The sequence below is a fragment of the Chlamydotis macqueenii genome, chromosome 26 (genome assembly GCF_036417535.1).
Source record: "Chlamydotis macqueenii isolate bChlMac1 chromosome 26, bChlMac1.mat, whole genome shotgun sequence".
Lineage (NCBI taxonomy): Eukaryota > Metazoa > Chordata > Aves > Otidiformes > Otididae > Chlamydotis > Chlamydotis macqueenii.
Genome location: NC_141581.1, coordinates 728,694 through 744,405, shown reverse-complemented (window position 1 = coordinate 744,405; position 15,712 = coordinate 728,694). Strand labels below are relative to the sequence as shown.

General features: G+C 64.1%; 5 protein-coding genes across 5 annotated transcripts; 3 read left to right on the top strand and 2 right to left on the bottom strand.

Annotated features, from left to right (window-relative positions):
* Positions 1 to 69: 69 nt before the first annotated feature.
* On the bottom strand, positions 70 to 722 carry RPS28 (ribosomal protein S28). Its single transcript, XM_086767154.1, has 4 exons — positions 613 to 722; positions 485 to 532; positions 284 to 410; positions 70 to 173 (listed from the first exon to the last, which is right to left on the bottom strand). Exons 1-3 carry the CDS (start codon positions 649 to 651, stop codon positions 288 to 290), a joined length of 210 nt encoding a protein of 69 aa, XP_086623280.1. The 5' UTR covers positions 652 to 722; the 3' UTR covers positions 70 to 173; positions 284 to 287.
* Positions 723 to 744: 22 nt separating this feature from the next.
* Positions 745 to 2,106, top strand: NDUFA7 (NADH:ubiquinone oxidoreductase subunit A7). Its single transcript, XM_086767153.1, has 4 exons — positions 745 to 836; positions 946 to 995; positions 1,081 to 1,230; positions 1,911 to 2,106. Exons 1-4 carry the CDS (start codon positions 786 to 788, stop codon positions 2,011 to 2,013), a joined length of 354 nt encoding a protein of 117 aa, XP_086623279.1. The 5' UTR covers positions 745 to 785; the 3' UTR covers positions 2,014 to 2,106.
* A 1,032-nt stretch (positions 2,107 to 3,138) lies between these two features.
* Positions 3,139 to 6,794, top strand: CD320 (CD320 molecule). Its single transcript, XM_086767673.1, has 5 exons — positions 3,139 to 3,153; positions 3,268 to 3,682; positions 4,546 to 4,623; positions 4,944 to 5,092; positions 5,533 to 6,794. Exons 1-4 carry the CDS (start codon positions 3,139 to 3,141, stop codon positions 5,087 to 5,089), a joined length of 654 nt encoding a protein of 217 aa, XP_086623799.1. The 3' UTR covers positions 5,090 to 5,092; positions 5,533 to 6,794.
* Positions 6,795 to 8,503: 1,709 nt separating this feature from the next.
* Positions 8,504 to 11,117, top strand: LOC104481469 (potassium voltage-gated channel subfamily V member 2). Its single transcript, XM_086767672.1, has 2 exons — positions 8,504 to 9,781; positions 10,845 to 11,117. Exons 1-2 carry the CDS (start codon positions 8,531 to 8,533, stop codon positions 11,115 to 11,117), a joined length of 1,524 nt encoding a protein of 507 aa, XP_086623798.1. The 5' UTR covers positions 8,504 to 8,530.
* Positions 11,118 to 12,912: 1,795 nt separating this feature from the next.
* Positions 12,913 to 15,287, bottom strand: LOC147597489 (bone morphogenetic protein 2-like). Its single transcript, XM_086767570.1, has 5 exons — positions 15,026 to 15,287; positions 14,773 to 14,909; positions 14,330 to 14,452; positions 13,658 to 13,856; positions 12,913 to 13,319 (listed from the first exon to the last, which is right to left on the bottom strand). Exons 1-5 carry the CDS (start codon positions 15,285 to 15,287, stop codon positions 12,913 to 12,915), a joined length of 1,128 nt encoding a protein of 375 aa, XP_086623696.1.
* Positions 15,288 to 15,712: the final 425 nt, after the last annotated feature.

The window sequence follows — 15,712 nt, the reverse complement described above, 5'->3', positions numbered from 1 at the left end:
CTGAGGGGCAGGAGGGCTGCGACAAACCAGAGCGCCCAGGCGCTCAATGACAAGACGCAGGCAGGCGGCTACTGGAAAAACCCTTTATTGCAGGGGCACGGCCGCCCCGCTGCTCTCCATCCTTCGCTCGCCATCAGCCCGCGCGCGCGGCCGGCGCCGTGAGGCCTCGCCACCTGCAAGAGAGCGGGAGAGGCCACAGTGCTGCGGTCCAGGCCCAGGCCCAGCGATGCGGGAAGGGGCCCGGGCCCAGGCCTAGCAATGCGGGAAGGGGCCCCGCACTCACCGGCTCAGCGCAGCCGCCGGGCCTCCCGCTCCGACTCCAGCAGGGTGAGGACGTCTCCCTCCCGCACCGGCCCCTTCACGTTGCGGATGATGGAGCGGCTCGTGTCGTCCATGAACTCCACGCGCACCTGCGGGGCGAGGCGGTGTCAGCCCGGGCCGGCGGCACCGCACCCGCCGGGCCCCGGCCCCGGCCCGGGCTTACCTGCGTGCACTGCCCCTGGGAGCCGGTCCGGCCCAGCACCTTGGTCACCTGCGGGGACAGAGCGGGGGTGAGCGCGCGATCCCAGCCGCAGTCCCAGCCCCGCGTCCCCCTTCCCGCGGCCCCCGCACCCTGGCCAGTTTGATGGGCTGCACGCGGCTGGTGTCCATGGCGGCTCCGCGGCGCAGGAAAGGGGCGGCCCTGTCCCCCGCACCGCCTTACATAGCGCCAGCTCTCGCGAGACCCAGCCGGTCCCGCACCACACTCCGCACCCCCCCCCCCCGCGCCCTTCACCGCGGCCAAGATGGCGACGGCCACCCGCCTGGTGCAGCGCATCCGCAACTTCCTGGCGGGGGTAAGGGCGGCCCTGGGGCGGCGGGGGCCCCGCGGGGCGCTGAGCCGCGCCGCCGGCTGCGCGGGGCCGGCGGGTGCGGGCTGAGCCGCTCTCTCGCCTTGCCTTGCAGCGGGACCTGCAGGCCAAGCTGCCGCTGCGCTACACCGAGATCTCCGGGAGGTACCGGCGGGAGCGGGAGCGGGGGTGCGGGCTCGGCGGGGCGAGCCGGCCGCTCCTGACCCGCCCGGGACCGTTCTTTGTGCAGGAGCCAGCCGCCGCCGCGGCTGCCGGTGGGTCCCAGCCACAAGCTCGCCGGTAACTACTACTGCGGCCGGGACGGGCGCCGGGAGTCGCTGCCGCCCGTCGTGGTGGCGGCGGGGCGGAAAACGTTGGCTGCGGGGGCTCCGGCTGGCAGGTGGGTGTGAGCCGGGCGCGGGGTTACCCCAAAACCGCAGCGCTTTGCCCGTGAGCGGATGTCACGGCTGGTGGGAGTGCCGCACCGGTTCTTTGTGTCCGTGTCTCCTCTGGAACGAGCGAGGTGGCCGGACAAACCCCGCGAGCTGCAGCGCGGCCGGAGACGGGCAGCGGAGCTGGGGAGGGGTCTGCAGCACCAGTCCCGTGAGGAGCGGCTGAGGGAACTGGGGCTGTTCAGTCTGGAGAAGAGGAGGCTGAGGGGAGCCCTCATCGCTCTCCACAGCTGCCTGAGAGGAGGCTGGAGGGAGGTGGGGGTCGGTCTCTCTTCCCAAGTGACGAGTGATGGGACGAGAGGAAATGGCCTCAAGCTGTGTCAGGGGAGGTTTAGGTTGGATATCAGGAAAAATTTATTTGCTGAAAGGGTTGTAAAGCACTGGGACAGGCCGCCCAGGGGAGCGGTGGGGTCCCCATCCCCGGAGGTGTTCAAAAGAGCTGTGGGTGTGGAGCTCAGGGCATGGATTAGTGGTGGACCTGGCAGCGTTAGGTTACGGTTGGACTCGGTGATCTTAAAGGTCTTTTCCTTTAAGTCTATGACTCTGTAATAAAACCGGTACTGATCAAATCCGACCCTGGTTTTTATGGTGCTATTAAAGCCGCCTCTTCTCTCTCTTCCTTCCTCAGCCCCAGTTCAGGCTCTGCAGTGACAACAGCTGAGAAAAAACCAGTGACACCAGGACCACCCCTTAGGAAGTGGGAAATTTCAAAAGACCAGCCCTATTTGTGAGAAACGGATATGATGAGGCTGGAGGGGCAGGTCAGAGTTCGTTACAAAGCAGCACTCTTAACGGGGAGCGCTGCGGTGGATTTGGGTACAGCAACGCTGCATGGAACTCGTCCTAGTGCTGCTGATGTATGACTAATAAATGTATTTAAAGCTGTGATTATCCCCCCACTTTTGTCTGTCCTGTTTACGTTATTCAAATTACTCCTTCTTAATATGGTTTTCACAGAATCACAGGAGGGTTTGGTGGGAAGGGAGTGTTAATGGCCCACCCAGCCCAACCCCCCTGCCAGGAGCAGGGACATCCCCAACCAGATCAGGTTGCTCAGAGCCCCGGCCAACCTGGCCTGGAACGTTTCCAGGGATGGGGCATCCACCGCCTCTCTGGGCAACCTGGGACAGTGTGCCACCACCCTCGGTGTAGAAAATACTTTCCTTCTATCCAGTCTGAATCTGCCTCCCTCTATTTTGAAACCATCACCCCTCGTCCTGTCACACCAGGCCCTGCTGAAGAGTCTCTCCCCACCTTTCCTGCAGCCCCCTTTAGGCACTGGGAGCCGCTCTCAGGTCTCCCCGGAGCCTCCTCTTCTCCAGGCTGAGCAGCCCCAGCTCTCTCAGCCTGGCCTCACAGCAGAGCTGCTCCAGCCCCTCATCATCTGCGTGGCCGTGTTTTGGATGCAGTTTTCCTACAGGAGCACGAGCACAGTGCCGCATTTGGGCCAGGCTCCGGGGATTGGTAGGCGAGTCACAGAACCACACCTGAGACCACTTCGGGGCAGAGCCGAGGAGCACCCTGGCCAAAAAGTCTCTGATGCTCTGATTTTGCGGTACAAGACTGAGCTGGGTGGCCCGTGGCGCTTCCCAGCCGCGCGGTACCGGCTTGGCCACGCGCTCTGCGGGCGCTGGGGTCCAGCCCGGCGGTTTCTGGGTGCGTGGCCCGTGCCCCCGTCCCGGTGCTGGGCGGACGCCGGAGGAGCTGCCGGTCCCGTGAGCTGAGCCTCGGCGGGGGGCGGGGGGTGGCTGCGAGACACGGTCCCCGCGGGGCGGGACGGCGGCGACGCCCGCAGCGGCGGGGAGGGCGGGGCCTCCTCAAGGGCACCCCATTGGTGGCGGTCACCGCCGTTGCGCATGCGCCCTGCCGGCGTGCAGCCGGCTTTATAGGGTGGCGGGGGCACGTGCGGGGGTCACGGCATGGCGTCGCTGCTCCCGCTGCTGCTGCTCCCGGCGCTGCTGCCGCCGCTGCCGCCGCCCGGGAAGGGGAACGGGAACGGGAACGGTGAGCCGGGAGGGCGGGGCCGGGGGCGCGCGGGCGGGCGCGCCGCGTCTCCGCTGTGCCCATTGGCTCCCCGCGCACGCCCTTCGCTCTCATTGGCTGGCGCTCCGCGCGCGGGCTCCCCTCTGCGAGGGGTGCGGGATCCCCGCGCTCCCTTCACCGCACCCCCCCCTCCCCTCTTCCCTCCGCCCCCCGCAGCCTCCCTGTCCCGGTGCCCCCCGGACCGGTTCCAGTGCGAGCCCGGCGCCGCGTGCTTCCCCCGCGAGTGGCGCTGCGACGGCCACCCCGACTGCGAGGACGCGGGGGACGAGCGGGGCTGCGGGACGGCGGAGCCGAGCCCCGACGGCGCCTGGCTGACTCCCCCCCGGAGCCCGGCGGTGCCGCCCGCCGCCAGCGCAGGTACGGGGGGGGGTGCGGGGGGCGGCGGGGGGTGGGGTGGGGGGTGGGGAGCGCCAGGCCGCGGCCCCCGGTCCCCGTGGCGTTCGGGCTCTCCGAGGCCGTTGCGTTCGTCGCAGCTGGCGCCGGGCTTCCGCCGGGGGAGACGCGTCGGGACCCCCCGGGCTCCCTCGGGAAGCGCCTTTCAAGTGGCGGCTTCCAGAACTCGCCGTGCCGGCGCCTTCCTCCCAGCGAGGCAGCGACGCCGGAGTCTCCGCCCGCCCTTCCGAGCCCCCCTGCTCTCTGGGGCACGGGCGGGCCGAAGGGACAAGGATGGGGGCGGGATCGGAGCCACGGCACCGGGCCGCCTGACGGGTCCCCGCATCCCCGGGGCCGGCCCGGCCGCCGCTCTGTGCCCCGGGGCTGCCTCGGGCACAGACCCGCGCTGGCCCGGGTACCTGGCAGCGCTGCTCCGGCTTCCCTTGCCCCGGGCTCTCTGTGGCTCTGCGAGCTGAAGCCCCGGAGGGGAGGGGAGGGGGGTTACTGCAGGCTGCGTTTGGGTTTGATGCCCGCACCCCTTCAGGTGGTGGGTGGGGAGAAGCGCTGCGTGTCGGTTACGCCTGTGCCACGAGGAGAGGTTAGGGTGCTGCAGCTCCAGCTGGGAAATCTTGCAACTTTCCCTATTAAGCTTTTCCAGTAGGACTTTTTTCCCTCTGATGTGGGCTAATCACGATCACGGCAGATAAGGTTTTGCTTGAATCGAAAAGGGCCTGCCGGCACGCTTGAGGTGAACCGGGAACTTGGCCAGGTTTAGATTGGAGGCGGCTTTGGGTGCTGACTGTCGGGTGAGCTGGAAGCCTGGTGAACTTCTTGCTCTTTCCTCACAGAGACTTCAGCTGCGCCTCTGCCCGGGAGCTCTGTGCCATCAAGGAGTCGCGGCTGCCTCTGGATCTTGATTGTTGCACGTATGTGGGACTCGGAGTGCTGCACGCGGTCTTGGTCCCAGCTTGGGCTATAAACTGAGTATCCTGACACAGTTAATTCCAGACCTGTACCAGTAGCTGCTTTCGCTGGGCTGGGTGGGTGAGGGGAGGCCTTAATTGTTCTGCTGACACCGTGCCCCTGGAAAGGCCATTCCGTGCCATCTGGCACTAACTTGGTTCCTCCCGCTCTGTCCCTTGTCCCCGAGGGAAGCTGTTGGCTGACGCTGCTGAGCGGCAGAGCCGGGTGCCGATGTCCAGGCTGGGTGCTCAGGGGTTCTCCGCCCGTGCGCTCTTCTCTCCAGCGCTCCTGAGCGTCCTGGTAGCTGTGGGTGCTATCGCTGCGTGGGGCCTGGCCAAAGCAAAAAAAGGATCTGACATCTTCAGTCTTGAAAAAGCATCCCGGGAGCAGCTGGTGCCTGACAAGAGCCAGGCAGGCTCACTGCCCTGACCAGTAAGTTCCTTGCACCCCGCGCGCTCTGTGTGCGTGAGGGAGAGGTGCCCTCCTGCCTCTAGGGATTCCCCCTCTGGGCCTGGCTTTTCCCAGCTGCTGTGCTGCTGGCCAGCCGTGTGCCTGGGCTTTCAGCCTGCCCTGGAGCAGCAGAAGTCTCCCTTCCCTTTCCTTCCTCGCAGTCGGGCGTGAAGGCTCTTGCCTGACTGCAGGGACGGCTGCACAGCCCAGTCCGAGGAGCTGCCGCCTTCTTTGGGCGGCGATGTGCTGGTCTCCATCCTGCCTCTGCTGCCGAGGACACCGGGCACTCGAGCTAAGATCCTAATCTTCTGGCATGGCTGCTTTTCCTCCGTGTTGCACAAGCTGGAGTCAAACCAATTTTTTTTGCCCCAAGGACTGTTAATAACCAGATTTTTTTTTTTTTTTTGCTGTTCTTGTAACAGGGATCCCTGCCAGGAGGTGATAAGGTGGGACTGGCCTGGTCTCCCTCCTGCTCACCACAGAGGCTGACGGAATTGGACATAAGCTCTCAAATCTAGGTAGTTACACTGCACTGACAGGAGGATGCTCCGCTTGGAAACGGGTCGTGGATCGTGGGACTGCTCTGGCACTGGAAATGGCACGGGACCCTCCCTGGTGCTGTGAAACCACCCCTCACAAAGGTGCTAGAAATTTCTTCATTGTTCTTGGCTCCAGGGCTTCTTAATGCTGATTCTCACCGGTGTGGCCTTGGACGCAGAGGTTTAATTCTCCATGAAACGACAGGTGCTATTCAACTGTTTTCTTCCATTTCCGGCCGAGAGACCTTTCTTCACCTGCCCCCTTCTCCCCCCTCGTTTTGTCAGGGAACACAAGCTTTCCCCTCTGTTTCGGTGCGAGCTCGCTGGCTCCCTGCAGATCAGACGTATGCTCCGTGCCTGCGCTGGGGTTGTGATGCCGCTCAGGATGTACAGGAAGCTTTTACTGACAACCACAGCCCCGAAAGCTGAAAAGCTTCCTGTCCGCTCTGGCTTGGCTGCGCTGCCAGCCCGAGCCAGCGTGGGGCACGCGGCTCCTCCATACGCTCGCTCCCACGGGGATCTCCGGCCTTTGCAGAACCGCCCTTCCCACCCAGTGCTGAGCTCTGGGGGTAACGGCTTTAGATTGGAAGAGGGTAGGCTGGGATTAGACACAAGGAAGAAATTCTTCACTGTGAGGGTGGTGGAGCACTGGCCCAGGTTGCCCAGAGAGGCGGTGGATGCCCCGTCCCTGGAAACGTTCAAGGTCAGGTTGGACGGGGCTCTGAGTGACCTGGTCCAGCAGAAAGCGGCCCTGCCCAGGGCAGGGGGGTTGGAACGAGATGATCTTTAAGGTCTCAGTGCCTCCAGTTCAGTGTTGACCACGTACTTCTTGCACAAGTGTTCACTAGGTGCACAAAACCCCAAAGCTGCTGCCTTGGCTGCTGGTCTCTGTGCCTTAGAGGTGAGAACTTGGCTCGCCAGGCAGACACTGCTCATCAGCCTTAGAGCAGGGGTCTTCCGCTTCTGGCTGGAGCGCGTGTGCTGCTGCACCCCACGGGAGAAACTTCTGTGTGTGGCGTGTGGTTGTCCCCCTGCCGCTGGTTTTGGTACCAGGGAGTCATTTGTGAGGGTGCACGCAGCCTCGCTTTCCGCAGTGGAGACAGCTGCTGGTGACTGACACGGGAGAATAAAGAACTTGGAACGAACGAGTTCTGGATTTGTTTGGGTTTCTACACCACCTTTGGGTTGTCACAGCCTGGGAGAGGGGACTCGTGGTGGGCGGGCTGGCACGGGCAGCTTGTGTGGGGAAGGAGAAGTGGCTGGGACTGAAGCGAGTCCAGCGCACGTCGGCTGTAAGAGAAAAAAGGAAACACAGGGCGCAGAGAGCGGAGCGGGTGGAGACAAGAGCAGCGGCTGGCAGTGGTACGGGGGCTGCTGCTGCGGGAGAGATGGCAGGTGGGCAGCTCAGCCGAGAACAAGGTGAGGCACTTCAGGCTGCGTGAGCTCCTTCCTCTGTGAGAGCAAGCGGGGTGCCCAGCAGAAATCCTGGCAGCACGGGGCTGAGCTGGGGCTGGTGGCGGTCGGGGCTGAGCTGGGGCTGATGGCGGTGCTCGTGCCGCCAGGGCCGTGTGGCGGAGGACAGCTGTCACCAGCCTGCCCCGTGCCATCCCGAGCTGCGGAGGTCACCGGCCTGCCCCACGCCATCCCCCTGGCTCGAGCTGCGGAGCCGAGGCTGCGGTTCGGGGGCGCGGGCAGAGCCCCTCGCTCTGCGGGATGGGGGGCGAGCCACTGGGTAAGCTGGGCCGTCGCAGCCTCTTCCCGCTGCATGGTCATGCGGGTTTTGCTTCCTGCTCCCCGAGCTGGGTGTTCCAGGGTTGGAAGAAACACGTTTTGGTGGGTCCTGTGCCCAAACGTGGGGCTGTGTTTGTGACAGCGGTTTCCCTGCCTCTGCCTGGTGCCAGGAGCGTTTTCGTTGCCCTAATCCCCGGGCTCAGAGACTCCGATTGTAGCGCAGCCTGAGCCGCTTTCCAGCCTCGGAGCAGCTTTGCGCTCCAGTCTCTGCGTTTAATTAACCAGTTCGTGGAAATGGAGGTGGTGTTCGCGTGCTGGGGAGGAGCTGTGTTCCAAGGTAAGGCACCAAAGATCCGCCCGTTTAATTTTGACTCCCCTTTCACCTGCAAATCCAAAGGTTTATTTCCCCTTCTTTGGTTCCTGCGGTTCAGGGGAACTTTATCCGCATACTTGCATCTCCAGTGTCCCACCCCATGTTCCTGCCCTGCTCGGCGGCCGTAACGGGGCTGAAGGCTGCTGTGACGAGCCGGCGGCGCAGGGCAGTGGCGTGGGAGCAACCTGTCGCGTGGGGACTTCGAGGGATGAGCTGGGACGTAACAACCGCTTCCCTTCTCTGCGCTGCGACAGCCGATGGCGCAGGGACGCCCGCACCAGCGCCCGCGTGCCGGCGCCAGGAGCAGCGTCTGGGGTGGGCGTGCGAAGCCGACACAAGCCCTGCGTGTCTGTGCCTGGCACGGGAGGACTTTCTGGGTTAAATCGGGGCACGTTCGTGCTCTGTCTTCAACTTGCTATCGCGGACGCCCCCCTTGGAAATGGGAGCGTGTGACAAACGCAACCAGCTAATAAGAGCAGAACGAGGAAGAAGAGGAGCGCCGGGCTGGAAATAGCTCCTTACATAAAGGGCTGGTGCTCCAATCTCGTTAGTGTCTTAAGGAGCGGACACTTAGCTGCCTCCGACTCTTCCGACGCAAACCGCAATCGGCTTTGGGAACCTGGCAGGTGCCACACAGCGCCGTGACCTGGCCGCTGCTCCTCCGAGCTCACCGCCTGTGTCCCCGGCAGCGTGCGCCCAGCGGGAGCATTCCCATGAAGCCGGAGCTGCTGTCCCGCGGCCCATGACGGGAATCGCTGCTTCGGAGGGTCGGGCACGATGAGGCGGCCGCAGACGAGGCGCGTGAGTCTCTCTGCCAGCCTGAAGATAGGGGATCGCCGGGGCCGCCGCCGGACAGCGGAGGAAGAGGAAGCCCACATCCCATTTGCGCAGGACAGCCTGGTGAAGCAATGGAGCTCCATGCAGAACGTGGCGGACGGAAACGAGGAGAAGCGCGTGACTCCCATGCGAAGGAGCAAGTACTTGCTCAACATTAACGTGGGTGGGAAGTCGTTCCAGATAGCTCACAGGGTGGTGGCGCGGTATCCCATCACCAGGCTCGGGAAGCTGGCCCTTTACACTGACCCCATGAAGAAGCTGCAGCTCTGCGACGACTACTCAGTGCAGAGCAACGAGTACTTCTTCGACAGAGATCCTTCCATTTTCCTCTACATCTTCCACTTCTACCGCAGCGGGGTCCTGTGGATAATGGATGAGATGTGCCCCAGTAACTTTGTGGAGGAAATTGAGTACTGGGGCATCCATCTGAAATACTCCCAGCGCTGCTGCCGGATCCTGTTTGAGGAAAAGCAAGACGAACTCAACGAGTACCTAAAAATACAGAAGGAGCTGGAGGCAGAACTGGAGCCCCTGGACTCAGCGGAGCAGTTTGAGGGCAAATTTCTGGGTCGGTTTCGGAAGGTGATCTGGAACCTCATTGAGAACCCGTACTCCTCTGTCCCAGCCAAGATCATTGCTGTCATGTCGAGCTTCTTCGTGCTTATCTCCATCGTGGGCATGACGCTGAGCACAGTGGAGGAGATGAAACACAAGACAGGGAAGATGTGGATGGAGCAGCTGGAGATGATCTGTGCCATCTTCTTCACCTCTGAATACCTCATGCGGCTCATCTCCTCCTCCAGCTTCAAGAACTTTTTGAGGGCAGCATTTAGCGCTGTGGACCTGGTGGCCATCCTGCCCTTCTACATCCAGATCCTCTTTGAAAATATGGATGAAGGCGACATGCTCTACCACGAGGAACTGCACAAGGTGGAGAGCGTGAGCAAGCTGGGCAAAGTCCTCAAGCTCATCAAGCTCATGAGGATCTTCCGCATCCTCAAGCTGGCCCGCCACTCCACCGGCCTTCGGGCCTTCGGCTTCACTATGCGCCAGTGCTACCAGCAGGTTTGCTGCCTCCTCCTCTTCATCGCCATGGGGGTCTTCACCTTCTCTGCCCTCATGCACTCAGTGGAACATGATGTCCCAGGGACCAACTTCACCAGTATCCCCTACGCATGGTGGTGGGCAGCGGTAAGGTCTGAGCGCTTTCGTCCAGCGAGGGGTGCGGAGGGGCTGCGTGGGTGGGGGCGGCCCTGGTGCTCCAGGGGTTCACCCCTGCCTGGCCAGGAGGCAGAAAAGGGCCCAGTCATCCCACCAGCTCAGTCATGGTGGGAAACCCAGAGCCCTGAGCGCTCTGAGAAAAGAAATGAGAGGCTTGGACCAAACTCAGGGGCTCAAAAGCCAGTGCTGGGGTGGGACAGTGGCACAGAGGTGGTGTCCTGGGGTCCTCCAGGCCTGGGCTACTGATGAGGGGGAGGTGACAGCCGGGCTTTGTCTGTGGGGGGACACAAGTGTTGGTGGACATGGTCCCCAGGCACGGGGACAGTCGCCCGGCACAGCCTGGGGCTTGTGCAGCAGTGCCGCCCGGCTGGGCTCGGGAGGCGCGGAGGGGTCAGGGCTCATGGGGCTGAGCCGGGGGACACAGCCCTGAGTGCGGGAGCCAAGGAAACGTGGTGGCACCGTGCCTCAGCCCCCGTCCCGAGAGGGGACACAGGCTGGGCTGTGCGGCAGCTGGGACAGGGGCCTTTTGCCGCCCTGCTCGTGCCGGGAGCTGGCGGCTCCACTGATCCGAGCGCCACGATAAACCTGGGATTATCTCCAAGATGAGGAGCAGCTAAAGCACTTGAGAGCCAGGGGTTATGAGGGCATTTTGATTTACGGATGAAATGATCCACAGCTCACTTCTGCTCCTGTAATCCCCTTGGCCCCCCACAGCCTGCCTGCTTCAAATCCGCCCCTCCTGGGAAGGGCAAAAATCACCCAGCAGCGTCGCCAGGTTTGGGTATTTAAAGGTCACGGGCTGACCCTGTCCCCAGACAGCGGGGCTCCACCAAAGCCCAAAGCTCTCTGCCTCAACTCCCACCCCGTCCCTTGTCAGCCAAACGCGGTTCCTCTGGGTCCTTTCCCGGGCACTGCCTCTGCTTCCCTGGGAGGGAAGGTCCGGGAAGCTGCATTCCTGCGGGATGGGGTGGCTTACAGCCGGGTCTGCTGGTGCTCCTCATGCAGGGTTTCATCCTTTCCCTCCCTCCCCCAGGTCAGCCTCTCCACCGTTGGCTACGGAGACACAGTGCCCGACACGGTGCTGGGCAGGATGGTGGCCTTTGGCTGCATCTCCTTTGGCATCATCCTCAACGGCATGCCCATCTCCATCCTCTACAACAAGTTTTCTGACTACTATGCCAAGCTGAAGGCCCACGAGAACGAGACCGGCCACTCGCTCAAGCTCTCCAGGAGGCTCCGCTTGAAGGAGCGAGTCGTGCGGAAGCTGTTGGAGTGCTGCAGAGCCGAGCCCCGCGGCCACCGCTGACCGCCGGCCCTTCATCCCCCGTGAAGGGAATACTAGCGGACTTGGAGGTCTTTTCCAAATTTAAAGATTCTGTGATTCTATGACTTGAGTGGGACACGTGGGCTCCCCCCACGGGGCAGTGGGCCTGGACCCCAGGGCCCCGTCCCAGCTGAGCAGGCGTTGGGCCCAGGCTGAGCTCAGCGTGGGGATTTGGGTGAGGGCCCACAGAGACGATCGCAGCCGTGTGTCCTTCCATGGGGCACCGTCCTGGCTCGGGATGCTGCTGCGGCTGGGAACCGCCGGTGCCCCGAGGGCGCAGAGCTGGCAGCCAGAGCATCCCCAGGAACAGGGGTTCAATAAACCGGCCAAACCCATCCCTTGTCCTGGCCAGCCACCTTGTGTCACGCTTTTGACTTGGGGGCGAGGAGGGGACTCCTCCCCAGGCCTCACAAGCACCTCTCCTGCCCGTGGGTGCAGGTTTTGGGATGAGGTGCCTGGCCCTGGCTGCGCTGGAAGAGGAGCTGGGACCTCTGTGTGTGTCGGGACGCACGGGCTGGCTCTGCCATGTGCGCGTCCCAGGGGCGGAGGAGGGCGGTGGGGGACGTGTCTGTGGGGCACAGGGGAAGGATTTGCCCCCCGATGTGGGGCTGTATCTGTCCATGGGCTCCTGGGGGGATTCACCCCTCCCCTGGGCCGGATGGGGACAGGGACCCCGGGCTGCAGGGCGGGCAGCGGTGGGGAAGGGCCCACAGCTGCAGTGCTGCTTTCGGGTGGGGGGAAACCGGTGCCCACCAGGCCGGGGTAGGATCTGGTCACCTGCCCGCGGGGTGGGGGATGAGGAGCTGCTGGGGGGTCCTGGCGTCAGCCTGGGACCTTGGTTAAGCCGCTGCGGTTGGGAAGGGGCTTGGAGGGGCCGAGCCCTCCGGCAGGGACAGCCACACTGCCACCCAGTCCTGGACTGCAGGGGACAGGGGTCTGTGCCAGGGGGTGCGAGACGGGGACCCCTGCCCTGACCCCCAGCACCCGTATCAGCACCCACCCGACCCCACAGCCTTGGTCAGTTCTGTTTTCCACTCCATTTTTTTTCCATGAGGAATTTTCCCTCTGGGCACGGCCCAGCCTTCTCTGGCCACCTTCACCCGGAGCCGTCCTTCCCCGCCACCCACCCGCCCCAGCAGCATCACCCCCAGACCCCGTCACTGCTCGGGGATCCCCCCGCCGTTGCGGGCCAGCTGACAGACCGGAGATCGTTTGGCTCCCAAGGAACGGGCTCAGCCGCCGAACTCTGCCCCCTGCCCCAGACACCGCGCTGCGGCTGCGTCACCTCCCTACACCCGCGGGGAGTTTGCTCGCCCTCAGCCTGGGCAGCGGTCCCACACGCGGCCCCTCGCAGAACGACACGGTTGGTAATTCCTCCGAATTCGGTTTATAAGACACAATGATGCAGAAATGTACAGACATTTACAGGCCCCGGGCAGCGGTTTCTGACATATATTAGTGCTCTGGCTATATACATATAGTACAGCCGCGGGCGGGGACGCCGCGCCCCTGCGCAGTGCACCCCGGAATGGAGCTGGCGCCGCGGGGCTGCCCAGTCACACGGGCTCGTTTGGGTCAATTCGATCCGATTTCAGCCCTGAGCCTGCCCAGGCACTACCGGGGGTGATGCTGCCCCGCGCAGAGCTGGGCACCCCTTGCTTTGCTCCCCCTGGTCTTTTTTGGGAAGAGGGGGTTGCAGGACAGAGACCCTGCAGAAACGCTCCGCAGGGAGCAGCCCCCGCTGCAGCGGCGTTCCCACCTTCCGGCTCCTCCAGCCTCAGTGGCAGCCGCAGCTCCCAGCCACCATGTCATCGTACTGCTTGAGGACCACGTTCTCGTCGTCGTCGAAGTAGAGGAGGTTGATGGAGTAGAGCTTGTCGGGCACGCAGCAGGGGCTGCTGACGCCCTCACTCAGCTTGAGGGCGTTGATGATGGACTGCACGGTGGCGTGGTTTGTCGGCCGCATGTTCTCGCCCAGCGGGAAGGGGCAGGAGCCCTTGCAGTGGTAGGCGTTGTACCCTCGCGGCGAAATGATCCAGCCGGACCAGCCGATCTCCTCGAAATCCACGGACAAGGGATGCCTCTGGCAGGGCTGGAGGCGGTCCAGCGAGCGTGTGCTGCGCAGCCCGGCCAGCTTGGGCACCGGCATCTTGGCGGGGAGAACGGGAGCCCGGGACTGTAAACCTGCCAGAGAGGAGCACGCGACGCCGTCAGCCATCGCACAGGCCGGGGAGGAGGGAGAAAGCAGGGCAGCCCCCTCCCCGGCCACCCCCCCGACAGGCGTTGTCAGCAGCCGTCTGGTGCAGCGAGCCCTTCGCGCTCACCAGGGTGAGCGAAATCCAGATTTACATCTGTGAGCCTGCACCCGTGTGCAGATGAAGCCAGGAAGGAGACAGCCTCTCCCTCTGGCTGGAGAAGGAGTTTTGGGTTGGAAGGAACCTGGGCGTGGGGAGCACAGCGGTGCCCCACGGGCCAGGGGACGCCGGCACTGAGGGAGCCGTGCCGCGGCGTGTGGGACCCACCTGGGAAGCCGGCTGTGGGCAGGGATGCTCCCCGGCGCCCATCATCCGTGAACAGGACCAACATGGGCTTCTTGCTCTCGTGGTGGTCCCTGCTGGACGCGAACTGCAGCGGCGGGGGCTCCAGCGGGCTCCCGCCCAGCCCCTGGACCATCACCAGCAGACCCTGGTTGCTGCTTTCATCTTTGGTCCAGTCGCGAACCTGGGGAACCGAACCGGTGTCACCGCACGGCGGTGGGCTGGGACGGGCACCGCGCCGGTGGCCCCGCGACAGGTGCCAGGCCAGCAGACCCTGACAGCGGCGGGGCAGCGTGAGCCGGGACCCCTGCGGCCACGCTCCGTCCCCCAGCCGCAGGCGCTGCCCCGGCAGCTGTGGGAAGGGGCTGTGCTGCTCTGGGGCTGCGGTGCGGGGGACATGGTGGCTGGAGCCAGCACCGACGTTTCCTGCGGAGCAGTGGGACGGGGCTGGGGCAGGATGGAGCCGCCCCTGGGGCTCTTGGCAGGGCCCTTACCCCCTCCCCAAAGGCTGTACTCCCCCCCCGCCCACGTCGCTGCAGGGAGTGGACAGGCAGCTGCGATGGAGCGAGCAAGGCTTGAAAGGGGGCTAACGATGCTCCGGCAGACGACCCACCGGAATGCCATCTGGGAACCCGAAGCAGGGGAACAACAACTCACGGCCTGTGTGATGGCGAAGACCTCCCAGCCCGAGCCCTGCAGCGGGACCAGCCTGGCCGCCAGCAGCTTCCTCCCCCCTGGTGCGTCCGGCTCCGTCTTCTCCAGCACCTGGTAGACGCTTACCTGGGGAAGGCAGCAAAGCGTGGTTACCGCCAGCTGTCCTGCCTGCGGGGAAAGACCCCGGACGCAGGGGAAAATAAAAAGGTGGGAGATGGAGGAGGTGTCACAACTGGCAGCTGCCTCGGCTGCTGCGTGCACAAACCAGAATGACAGTTAAGAATCCATCGTGATTCTCCATGCAACGTTTGGTCCTATGAATTTCACGGAGCTGGGCCGTGCTCCGACTGCAGGCGAGTGACCGCAGCGTCCTGGTGGCAGCCCCGGGGCCAGGCTGGGACACCTCCCTCTCCCCATCCCCATCCCCATCCCGTCCCCCTCCTCACTTGGCAGAAGTGGTGCCTTCTGGGCCCCTCGGTGGCCCTCGGCCAGAGGCGGAAGAGGTGCAGCTCTGCCGTCAGGATCTTCTCGCTCTTGGCCACGCTGGAGAGGACGAAGAGGAACCGCATCTTCTCGCTGTGAGCTGCGGGGGAGGACGGGTTGAAAGTGGAGCCAAACTGGGGGCAGCACCTATGCCAGCCACACCTGGCCCCTTCCCGCAGCCCTGTCCCCAGCACCGTGGGGAACCCCCGCCCTTACTTTTGTCCAGGAAGCTGCGGACCGTGTTGCCCTCCAGGATGTCGGGGTTCTTGGTGACGCCGTCGGCGTTGGCGACGGTGTTGAACAGATCCACCATGTACTGGGGCGGCTGCTTGAAGTGAGCCGGGGGGGGTGGAGGGTCTTCCATGCCAAAAACTTCCAGGAGCCTCTTCAGCGCCTCAGCCCGTCGGCTCGCCGCGCCGGCTGGGCTCGGGCACGCCGGCCTGGCCAGGGCCAGCAGCAGCAGGACGGTCCCCAGCATGGCTCTGCTGTCCCTGCCGCAGCTGCACTCCCCTGCCTCCCCGCCGCTGCGTTTATAACTTGCTGGAAAGATGGACGGGAGTCAAATATGCACACGGGCCATCAGGAGGGCAAAGAGAGCTAATTGCCATGCTAACAAGGTGCGAAGCTGGGCGCCCTGCACCAATTACCCCAGTACACAAGTGGGACTGGAGGACGGCCACCCCAGTGCTCCCCGGGGCTGGCAGGGGGACCAGGGGTCTCCGCGAGGCCCTGGCTGGGCTGCGTTTGCTCTCAGTGGGAGACTAACTGGTTTTTAATGATGGCACTAATGGGACAAACAGGAGGAGCTTTGTGCAGCGGAATGCGGCTCCTCCCGAGCCCAGGGAGCGGGCGAGCATCCCCTCCGCACCCCTGTCCCGCTGCAGCCCGTACTGCCCCGCGTTG

Coding starts and splice junctions, on each gene's coding strand:
- NDUFA7 (XM_086767153.1), top strand. CDS start 786: ATGGCGACGGCCACCCGCCTGGTGCAGCGCATCCGCAACTTCCTGGCG. Junction 996..1,080: donor TACACCGAGATCTCCGGGAG/GTACCGGCGGGA, acceptor TTCTTTGTGCAG/GAGCCAGCCGCCGCCGCGGC. Junction 1,231..1,910: donor GCGGGGGCTCCGGCTGGCAG/GTGGGTGTGAGC, acceptor TTCCTTCCTCAG/CCCCAGTTCAGGCTCTGCAG.
- CD320 (XM_086767673.1), top strand. Junction 3,683..4,545: donor GCCGCCCGCCGCCAGCGCAG/GTACGGGGGGGG, acceptor CTTTCCTCACAG/AGACTTCAGCTGCGCCTCTG. Junction 4,624..4,943: donor CTGGATCTTGATTGTTGCAC/GTATGTGGGACT, acceptor TCTTCTCTCCAG/CGCTCCTGAGCGTCCTGGTA.
- RPS28 (XM_086767154.1), bottom strand. CDS start 651: ATGGACACCAGCCGCGTGCAGCCCATCAAACTGGCCAGG. Junction 533..612: donor AGCCCATCAAACTGGCCAGG/GTGCGGGGGCCG, acceptor CTGTCCCCGCAG/GTGACCAAGGTGCTGGGCCG. Junction 411..484: donor CCCAGGGGCAGTGCACGCAG/GTAAGCCCGGGC, acceptor CTCGCCCCGCAG/GTGCGCGTGGAGTTCATGGA.
- LOC147597489 (XM_086767570.1), bottom strand. CDS start 15,287: ATGCTGGGGACCGTCCTGCTGCTGCTGGCCCTGGCCAGGCCGGCGTGC. Junction 14,453..14,772: donor GAAGGCACCACTTCTGCCAA/GTGAGGAGGGGG, acceptor TGCCTTCCCCAG/GTAAGCGTCTACCAGGTGCT. Junction 13,857..14,329: donor TCTTCGCCATCACACAGGCC/GTGAGTTGTTGT, acceptor TCGGTTCCCCAG/GTTCGCGACTGGACCAAAGA.
- LOC104481469 (XM_086767672.1), top strand. CDS start 8,531: ATGAGGCGGCCGCAGACGAGGCGCGTGAGTCTCTCTGCCAGCCTGAAG. Junction 9,782..10,844: donor ACGCATGGTGGTGGGCAGCG/GTAAGGTCTGAG, acceptor TCCCTCCCCCAG/GTCAGCCTCTCCACCGTTGG.